The following is a 10,525-nucleotide window of genomic DNA, read 5'->3' on the forward strand; positions in this document are numbered from 1 at the left end:
CTCCCTTCCTTCCTTCCTTCCTTCCTTCCTTCCTTCCTTCCTTCCTTCCTTCCTTCCTTCCTTCCTTCCTCTTTTAGATGAAGTCTCGCCCAGGAGTGCAGTGGCAGCATCTCAGCTCACTGTAGCCTCCACCTCCTGTGTTCAAGCAATTCTCCCTGCCTCAGCCTCCCGAGTATCTGGGATTACAGGCACGCACCACCATGTCAGGCTAATTTTTGTATTTTTAGTACAGACGGGGTTTCACCATGTTGGCCAGGTTGGTCTCAAACTCCTGACCTCAGGTGATCTGCCTGCCTTGGCCTCCCAAAGGGCCTCCCTGGGATTACAGGCAGGAGCCGCCGCGCCCGCCTCCAGTGTAGCTTTTAGTGACTGCAGAACATTCTTTCAAATGGGCCAGGCACCTGTAATCCCAGCTGCTCAGGAGCCGAGGCAGGAGAATCACTTGAACCAGGGAGGCGGAGGTTGTAGTGAGCTGAGACTGCATCACTGCACTCCAGCCTGGGTGATGAGAGCCAAACTCTGTCTCGAAAACAAAACAAAACAACAACAACGACAAAAAACACATTCAGAATATTCTTTCAAATGGATGAAGCCCGACCCATCTAACCAACGCCCGCTTCTTGGGCCCTCAGGTTGTTTCCTGGTTTTCTCCGATTATAAACAACACTGCTCTGAACATCCTCGTGGTGCGGTCTTTGCTCACGTGTGGCTTATTTTGCCAGTTCTGGTTCCTGGAAAGAGAACAGCTGGGCAGAGAACGTACACACTTTTGGGACTCGTAATGCCTCTCCTGGGAAAGGCGGGGCCCGTCTTCTGCTCCCCCAGCAGTGTGGGGAACGGTGCCCTCTCCCTTGCTGGGCAGCAAGCGCCTCTTCCCAGTGCTGATGGGATCTTGGTGCCTCTCGCCCTCAGCTGCACAGAAGCTCTGCCGCCTCTTGGGACTGGGGGTGACGGATTTCTCCCGAGCCTTGCTCACACCTCGCATCAAAGTTGGCCGAGACTACGTGCAGAAAGCCCAGACGAAGGAACAGGTAGGCAGGGCCGGCAGTGGGCAGGCGCAGGAAGAGCCGGGCACCCTGGCCCTGGGTCTTTAAACCGCGTATGCCGTTTTTCCCACCACGCAACAGACTTTTGCTGAGTGCCCGCTCCGTTACCGATCCTGGTCTAGGTGCCAGGAATAAAAGCAGTCGTCAAGACAAATACCAGGCCCTCGGGGACCTCAAGTGATAGTAAGGAAATGGATAATAAAAGTTAAACGGGATGTGGCTGGGAGTGGTGGCTCACGCCTGTAATCCCAGCACTGTGGGAGGCCAAGGTGGGAGGATGGCTTGAGCCCGGGAGTTTGACGCTGCAGTGAGCCGTGATTGCACTACTGCACTCCAGCCTGGGGGACAGAGTGAGACTCTGTCTCTAAAAAAATTAAAAAGTTAAAAAATTTAACAATAATTTAAAAAAACAGGATATAAATGCAACATGGTATTCTAGAAAAACAAAAAACAAAAGCTCAGGATGCTTTTAGATGGTGAGAGCACCTATGAAGGGGAGGTGTGGTTGGTCAGGAAAGTCCTCTCTAAGGACACTCTAAGGACATAACATTCGAGGTGAGACCTAGACGGTTTGAGGCAGACGGAACCGCAAGTGTAAAGGCCCTGGGGGTAGAGCAGGCTTGGGGAGTTGGGAGCATTAAGCGGGTCAGTGAGGCCGGGTGTGGTGGCTCACGCCTGTAATCCCAGCACTGTGGGAGGCCAAAGAGGACAGATTGAGCTCAGGACAGATTGAGTTCAAGACCAGCCTGGGCAACATGGTGAAACTCCATCTCTACTAAAATATAAAAATTAGCTGGGCATGTGGCACACGCCTGTAGTCCCAGCTACTCGAGAGGCTGAGACACGAGAATCACTTGAACCTAGGAGGCAGAGGTTGCAGTGAGCTGAGATCATGCCACTGCACTCCAGCCTGGGTGACAGAGCGAGACTCTGTCAAAAAAAAAAAAAAAGGAAGGAAGGAAGGGAGGGAGGGAGGAAGGAAGGAAGGAGAGAGAGAGAGAGAAAGGAAAGAAAGAAAAAGAAAGAGAGAGAGAGAGAAAGAGAGAAAGAAAGAAAAAGAAGGAAAGAAGGAAAAGAAAGAAAGAAAGAAAAAGAAAGAAAGAAAAAGAGAGAGAAAAAATTGAAGGAGGTCAGGTCAGTGAGGCTAAAGAGGAAGGGAGAGAGGGTGGGTGAATCCACAGTCAGAAATATCAGCAAGGGGCAGATCATGCAAGGTCTTAGGGGCCACAGCAAGGAGGTGAGTTGTATTCAAAGTACATAGGAGGCCAGTGAGGTTTTAAGCCAGGGAGTGGCTTAATTCAGTTTGTCTTTCACAGAAAGATCCCCTTGGCTGCTGCATGGAGAACTGGGTTCAGGGATGCAGGTAGAGGCAGGGAGACTTAAGGAGGCTGCAGCCAGAGTCTTGGCAATCATGGGAGCTCACACCAGGGTGGTGGCAGGGAGGGTGGAGTGGAGTGACCACAGGCCAGGGAGGGTTTCGGAATCCAGCGTTTGGGCAGAGGCCTCTGCTGGCCCTAGGCTGGGCAGTGAGGTGCCCGGATGAAGTAGATGCTGGGGGGGACAAGAGGAGTTTGGGAGCCACACTGACCCTGGTTCAAGCTCAGCTGGGGTACTGTTGTTAGTTCCCATTTTACAGAGGAGAAAACTGAGGCACAGAGAGGTTTATTCACATGCCTGAGGTCACACAGCCCCCAAATGGCAGAGCTGGGATTCGAACCCAGGTTGTCCGGCTCCAGAGTCCACGCTCTTAACCGCTGTGCAGTAGAAACTGGTTTGAGGGGTGAGGGGAGGATTCAAGGGCTAACACACCCGAGCCTGTCACATAGTACCTGACGCACAGTCGGACTTCAGGAATGTCTGCCTGTTGTTCGTGGCATCGTTCTTGATGGTATTTCTGGTCAAGGAGCTGGGAGGCGACCTTAAGGGGGATGAGCTGGGGGCCCTTCCCCGGTCCACCTCCGACATCTTTCAGTCTGCCGATGTGCAGGCTGCGCCCTTACCACCAGCTCTGCCCCACAGGCTGACTTCGCGCTGGAGGCCCTGGCCAAGGCCACCTATGAGCGCCTCTTCCGCTGGCTGGTTCTGCGCCTCAACCGAGCCTTGGACCGCAGCCCCCGCCAAGGCGCCTCCTTCCTGGGCATCCTGGACATCGCGGGCTTTGAGATCTTCCAGGTCTGCCCTTGTGCTGGAAGGGGGATGCCGACTTCCTCACTCCGGTCCTGGTCCTTTCTGAAGGCCTGGGTCTCTCCCCTTCTCCCTGGTCTCTGTCCCCCTCTCTCTCTCTGAGTCTCTGTCCCCTTCTCTCTGGTCTCTGTTCCTCTCTCTCTCTGGGTCTCTGTCCCCCTCTCTCTGGGTCACTCTCTCTCCTTCTCTGGTCTCTGTCCCCTGTCTCTGGGTCTCTGTCCCTCTCCATCCTCCCGGCTCATGTGTCCTGCGTCCCTGCAGCTGAACTCCTTCGAGCAGCTCTGCATCAACTACACCAACGAGAAGCTGCAGCAGCTCTTCAACCACACCATGTTCGTGCTGGAGCAGGAGGAGTACCAGCGTGAGGGGATCCCCTGGACCTTCCTCGACTTTGGCCTCGACCTGCAGCCCTGCATCGACCTCATCGAGCGGCCGGTGAGCCCAGGCCCCTCCCAGCCCACACAGGGTTCAGCTCTGTCTCTCCCAGCATCTGCGTGACCACGGTCTAGCTCCTCCTCTGTTGGGCCTCAGGATGCCCCATGGGTTCTGTGAGGAAGGTGACAGCACCTGCTTCCTCAATCTTTTGTGACCATAGGTGATTAGGGCTCAGAACGTGCCTGTCACAGGGCCTAGCTCGAATCATTCGTTTAATCAGGGCTCTCACTGTAACTGTCGTTCTCACATTTGTTTTTATGTCCAAGTGTGACTTCTTTTTTTTTTTTTTTGAGATGGAGTCTTGCTCTGTCGCCCAGGCTGGAGCGCAGTGACCAGATCTCGGCTCACTGCAAGCTCCGCCTCCCAGGTTCACGCCATTCTCCTGCCTCAGCCTCCCGAGTAGCGGGGACTACAGGCGTCCGCCACCTCCCCTGGCTAGTTTTTTGTATTTTTTAGTAGAGACGGGGTTTCACCGTGTTAGCCAGGATGGTCTCGAACTCCTCACCTCGTGATCCGCCCGTCTCGGCCTCCCAAAGTGCTGGGATTACAGGCGTGAGTCACTGTGCCTGGCCAAGTGTGACTTCTAAGAGCTAAAAATCAGCAGCCACCTGAGTGTTCAATATTTGGGGATCTGACTTACTCTCCCCCTGCTGTCGATGGCCAGGCCAACCCCCCTGGGCTCCTGGCCCTGCTGGACGAGGAGTGCTGGTTCCCGAAGGCCACAGACAAGTCGTTTGTGGAGAAGGTAGCCCAGGAGCAGGGCAGCCACCCCAAGTTCCAGCGGCCGAGGCAACTGCGGGACCAGGCCGACTTCAGTGTTCTGCACTACGCGGGCAAGGTAGGGGCTGGGACCAGCCTTGGGGCATGTGAGTGGGAGTGGGGATCAAGAGGTCTCCACTGGCTACAGATGGGGGGAGGGTCTAGAGGGAAAACCGGGTCCTCCTGAGGTCCAGACAAACAGAGCAGGGGCTAGGAGAGCCCAGGGAGGAGCAAGGACTCTGTCCGATGGGATCACCAAAAACTTCCTCAAAGAGGTGATATTTGCAGTGGGTTTTGAGGGATGGGTAGGAGTTCATCGGGAGGTGATCTATGTGCATTTTATCCACTTATTCAGCAGACGTGTGCAGGCTGCCATTTGTGTGCCCAGCTCGGTGCCAAGCAAAGCTGGATACACAGATCAAACATGGTTTCTCTCCTCACAAAGATCCCTATCTAGGAGGGAGGCAAATACAGACCATCAGGATATAAGGTCAATAGGTGTTTGGAGGCAGCTGAGAGTAGTGTCAGAGCCCGGAAGAGAAATACCTGGGAAAGCTTCACAGAAGAAAATATGCTCAGTCTCAAATCTCAGCCAAGGGCCAGCAAACATTTTCTGTAAAGGGTCCAATAGTAAATAGTTTCAGTTCTGTGGGCCAGACGGTCTCTGTCACAGCTACACAATTCTGCTGTGGTCACACAAAAAGAACCACAGATAATACATAAGTATCTTCAAGTCCCCAAGGAAAAAGAAAGGAAAAACAGAGTGAGATACAGTCTGGAAGGCTTTCCTGTCCCCCCCAAAAGGCCCCCATGAGTTTGACTATGAAGACATAAATGAAGGTTCTATTCCAATAAAACTTTTTTTTTTTTTTTTGAGACAAAGAGTCTCCCTCTGTTGCCCGGGCTGGAGTGCAGTGGCGCGATCTCGGCTCACTGCAACCTCCACCTACCGGGTTCAAGCAATTCTTCTGCCTCAGCCTCCCCAGTAGCTGGGATTACAGGCACCTGCCACCATGCCCGGCTAATTTTTGTATTTTTAGTAGAGACGGGGTTTCACCATGTTGGCCAGGCTGCTCTCGAACTCCTAACCTTAGTTGATCCACCCGCGTAGGCCTCCCAAAGTGCTGGGATTACAGGCGTGAGCCACTGCGCCCGGCCTATTCCAATAAAAGTATTTGCAAAAAGAGGTGGCAGGCTGGACTTTGCCCGTGAGCCATAGTTTACTGATCCCCGGTTTTGATGATGTGGACCACGCAGCCCCAGAGGATGGGCGAAGGGTGGGAAGGGCTGTCCAGGCGGAGGGAACAGCATAGACAATGGCTAGGAGGCAGGAGATTCCACGTGTTCTGTGTGTAGCCCTCAGTTTCTTCCCCAGACACACTCCAGAACTCCCCTTGTACCCAGCCCTCTGCTAGGCCGTGAGTCAGATCTGGGCCCTGCCCTCGGGGGGCCGCTGTCTGGTGGGGGGCACATATGCAGAGAATTGTAGTGGCCAAGATCGTGACTCTGTGGAGCCCCAGCGCAAAGCCCTGAGTACCCAGAAGGAGCCAGTCATGTGAAATCCAGAGACAGAACCCCAGGTGGCAGGAACCGCAGGGGTAAAACCCCGAGGTGGGAGTAAGCTCGTGTGTTTAAGGAGCAGTGCGGAGGCCAGGGTGGCTGGAGAGGAACGAGGAAGAAAGTGGTGGCGGTGGAGGTCACAGAGGTCTCTATGGCAGGGGGCATAGAGAGGAAGGAGAGAGAGGGGGCCATGCCGGTGGGGTGCAGTTCAGAATATGGACACAAGGTGGCACCGGTGCTCTCTTGTCCATGGTGAGCTCCAGACCTGGGAGTCTCAGAGCTTCTGGAAGGCTCCTTAGGAAATCCAGAGAATGTCTGAGCCTGCAAGTCATTGCCCTCCTCTACCTGACTTCATTCAGGTCGACTACAAGGCCAACGAGTGGCTGATGAAAAACATGGACCCTCTGAATGACAATGTCGCAGCCCTGCTTCACCAGAGCACAGACCGGCTGACGGCAGAGATCTGGAAAGATGGTGAGGACCTGCTTCCCCGGCTCCGGCCCTGGTGGTCTGTGCAGCCATTCTCCCAACCCATAGTGTGAGCACTTTTGTTTCAGAGGCTGAGATCTGAACCTGAGTTTTCTGCTCAGACCCAGAACAGTCCGTGTCACAAATAGTATTTCAAATCAGTGATGGATGGATCCATAGATTGATTGATTTGATTGATAAGCCAGCATCCTTCTCAAAGATAAAACACTCCCCCTTAATCAGAAACAAGACAAAGATACCCACTAACACTGCTGTTAAACATCACTTTTTTTTTTTTTTAGCAATACTAGCCTATGCAATCAGACCAGAAAAAAATATGAAAGTCAAAAAGGAAGAGGTAAACTTATTATTTGTAGATGGCCTGTGTTCTCTAAAAAATTAAGAGATTTGGCCAGGCATGGTGGCTCATGCCTGTAATCCAGCACTTTGGGAGGCCAAGGTGGGCGGATCACTTGAGGTCAGGAGTTCAAGACCAGCCCCAGAGATGGGGTTTCAACATGGTGAAACCCCATCTCTACTAAAAGTACAAAAATTAGCCAGGTGTGGTGGCACATGCCTGTAGTCTCAGCTACTTGGGAGGCTGAGGCAGGAGAATCACTTGAACCTGGGAGGTAGAGGTTGCAGTGAGCCAAGATTGTGCCACTACAATCCAGCCTGGGTGATGAGACTCTGTCTCAAAAAAAAAAAAAAAATCTACTGAAAAATAATTTATAACAACCAGAGAACACAGAATGATGATGTTTTGTAGGTCAGTCAACTTTTAGGCTTTGCTTTCTTTGTTTTCTTACAAAGTTCCCTTCAAGCCCCCAGGGAGGAAGAAAGAAAGAACAGACTGAGATACAGTTTTGGAGGGCTTTCCTTCCCCCAAAAAGGCCCCCATGAGTTTGACTGTCTTTTTGGATTGACACTTCTAGGGGTCATAGGCAGAGATGCCAAATGCCCTGTGGTAGGACTCTGACCTTTTCCATGCCTTTTCTGCCACTGCCCCCATCCCCATGCCCATCCTTAAAGGAGGTTTGAGAAATGGTTTTAGAAAGCTGGCAGAACTAGCGTCCTGTTTTTTCCAGGTTACAACTTTCTGGCATTTGTCAGTTTGCCTTTTTCTTTTATTGAAGTGAAAAGGCAGCTGTAGAAATACCAGTCCATGCAATTTGGCAAATTGAGTGGCTCCCAAATGAGCAAGACGAGTGGTTCGCAAAACACACTCACAGAGCAAAAGAGCGCAGAGGGTCTTGATCTTGTGAGCTGATGCTAGAAAGATAGATTTTATGTTTGTGTCTCATGTAGTATTTACACAGGAGATTGGAAAGCAGGGTTTGATGTTCAGGAACAGAACCAGATTACGCTATGAGAATCATCTCCCAGCTGAAAATCTGCTGCCCTTTTGAAATATTTGTGCCCTCTTCATAAACACCTGATTCTCTACAGTGAGCCCTCATTTGTCACACTCTGTGTGTGCCTGACTCTCAGAGGGTTCCAAGAGAAAAAGTGGAAGCTGCAAAACCTGCTGGCTCAGCCTCCCAAGTAGCTGGGGTGCTGCCATAATGTCACTTCCTTCATAATCCTCCTAAACAAAGGCAGTCACGAGGTCTTCCCAGATTCAAGGAGCTGCAAGACGCAGGCAAAGGGTGTCAATACAGAGAAAAGTGGGGAATCGGGGCCATTTTTGCCCAACCTATACTAGAGCTGCTTTGAGCCCAGAATTGTATGCCCATCATCCTGACAGCCCAGGGAAAAAGGTAAATGAGATTAGCTCTCCTCTGAGAGGCAAAAACAACAAGTGGCCTGGGAGCATCACGTTCATTCTTGAGCTTCCTGGCAGCCAGAGCAAAAAGGGCTACCTATTAAAACAGATACAACCTCTAGAGGGAGAGATTTTTTATTCTTTGCACTGAATTCTTACAGAGGACATTCGTCCTTTTGGCCAACAGTGTGTGGATACAAAGATGAATGGGAATTCAAAAGTTTATGGCCAACATTCTGGTTTTCCCTTTTGCTTTGCTCTGCTCTGTGCTGTTGACTAATAACCCTTTCCTCTCTTTCTTCCTGCCACCTCCTTTCCTTCCCCTCTTTTCATGCATCTCTCCCCGACATCTCTCTGCCATCTCCCCTCCACCCACCCACACATCTGTCCTCACTCCCCAGAACACGGGGGTTTCCAGCAGTTCTCTTTCCTTGGCTCCTTCCCACCGTCGCCCCCAGGATCTGCAGAGAGGTGCAGCTCTGCTGTTTCTCCGCCAGGGGGTGGGTGTCTCTGTGCATCAATGGGTGAGGCTTTCTGGAGGAGGAGGGTGGACCTGTTGGGCTGGGGACCTGGGTTTGAACATCTGTCCCCTCTCCTCTCACTATGGAGGTCTCTCACTCTTCCTATCCCTCCTTGTTGGCTCCCTCAGAAGTTTCTAGACTCTGTAGCAGCAGAACGCCTTCTTCTAACTAAACTGCATATAAAAGTACAAACAGGTGTGAGTGCCAGCTGGCGTTTCTTGAGCACTTACCATGTGCCGTTCACCATGTGAAGCCCCTTTAGAATTATCAACACCTCATTTGTGTAATGGGGTAATAGTACTAACACCTCATGAGGTGAGTGTTAGTACTATTACCCCATTACACAAATGAGGACACTAAAGCACAGAGAGGTTAAGTAACTTGCTGAGGTCACACAGCCAGTAAGTGGCAGAGCTGGGATTTGAACCCAGGACATCAGATTTCAAAACTTTAGCTCTTATCTGTGCTATGAGGACTTCATAAATGATAATTATCATTTTGAAAATGACAGGGAGTATGGGTAGGGGAGACAGTTGAACCTGGGGAAGAAAATAACATATTTGAGCCCCTGCCATGACTTGGCCCTGCCCTAAGCACAGATTATCTAGTTGATGGCTGATGGCCCTTGAATGGGATGATTTTTGAAGGACATCAGATTCCGCCTTAGCTGTGGGTTCCTGAGGAGCCTGGCATGATTTAACACATAGAATTTGGGCCAGGTGCATTGAGTCACCCTTATAATCCCAGTGCTTTGGGAGGCCAAGGTGAGAGGATCACTTGAGGCCAAGAGTTTGAGATTAGCCTGAGCAACACAGGAAGACCCCGTCTCTAAAAATAAATTTAAAAATCAGTGGTGTGCGCCTGTAGTCCCAACTACTTGGGAGGCTGAGGTAGGACGATCACTTGAGCCTAGGAGATTGAGGCTGCAGTGAGCTGTGATCACTCCACTGTACTCCAGCCTGGGTGACAGCGAGACCATGTCTCAGAAAACAAACAAACAAAACAGAATTCGAGACAGTACCGATGGAGGGAGTGGATATTTTTCGGATATTTTTCACTACCGAAAGCAGCACCACCAAGTGGCAATAGAGAAAATAGAATCTTTTTGTTGAGACGGAGTCTCGCTCTGTTGCCCAGGCTGGAGTGCAGTGGCATGATCTTGGCTCACGGCAACCTCTGCCTCCCAGGTTCAAGTGATTCTCCTGCCTCAGCCTCCCAAGTAGCTGGGATTATAGGCACGCACCACCACACCTGCCTAATTTTTTGTATTTTTAGTAGAGATGGGGTTTCACCATGTTGGCCAGGCTGGTCTCGAACTCCTGACCTCAGGTGATCCACCCACCTTGGCCTCCCAAAGTGCTGGGATTCCAGGTATGAGCCACTGCGCCCTGCCAAGAAAATAAAACCTCTATGAAATCAGGCATTCTGGAAAAATGGTTAACATGGAGATCATTTGCCCTATTTCAAATATTGCATATAATGCAATAATTTATGGCCAGGCGCGGTGGCTCACGCCTGTAATCCCAGCACTTTGGGAGGCCGAGGCGGGCGGATCACAAGGTCAGGAGATCGAGACCATGGTGAAACCCCGTCTCTACTAAAAATAGAAAAAATTAGCCGGGCGTGGTGGTGGGCGCCTGTAGTCCCAGCTACTCGGGAGGCTGAGGCAGGAGAATGGCGTGAACCCGGGAGGCGGAGCTTGCAGTGAGCCGAGATTGTGCCACTGCACTCCAGCCTGGTCGACAGAGCGAGACTCCGTCTCAAAAAAAAAAAAAAAAAAAAAAAAA

The 10,525-nt window shown here is 51.4% G+C and overlaps 1 protein-coding gene across 3 annotated transcripts in view; it reads left to right on the forward strand.

Moving 5' to 3' along the window:
* The window catches only part of MYH14 (myosin heavy chain 14), a 104,582-nt gene that overhangs the window by 40,858 nt on the left and 53,199 nt on the right, over positions 1–10,525 (forward strand). For 2 of the 3 annotated variants that reach the window (XM_025367123.1, XM_025367124.1), the window contains 5 exons: positions 913–1,031; positions 3,066–3,218; positions 3,492–3,665; positions 4,330–4,503; positions 6,344–6,458. In XM_025367123.1, the coding sequence (XP_025222908.1) occupies positions 913–1,031; positions 3,066–3,218; positions 3,492–3,665; positions 4,330–4,503; positions 6,344–6,458 (735 nt within the window). Of the gene's footprint in view, positions 1–912; positions 1,032–3,065; positions 3,219–3,491; positions 3,666–4,329; positions 4,504–6,343; positions 6,459–8,618; positions 8,718–10,525 lie in introns of all 3 variants that reach the window. The other variant, XM_025367122.1, reaches the window with a different exon arrangement.

Source organism: Theropithecus gelada, chromosome 19 (assembly GCF_003255815.1).
Source record: "Theropithecus gelada isolate Dixy chromosome 19, Tgel_1.0, whole genome shotgun sequence".
Classification (NCBI taxonomy): Eukaryota; Metazoa; Chordata; class Mammalia; order Primates; family Cercopithecidae; genus Theropithecus; species Theropithecus gelada.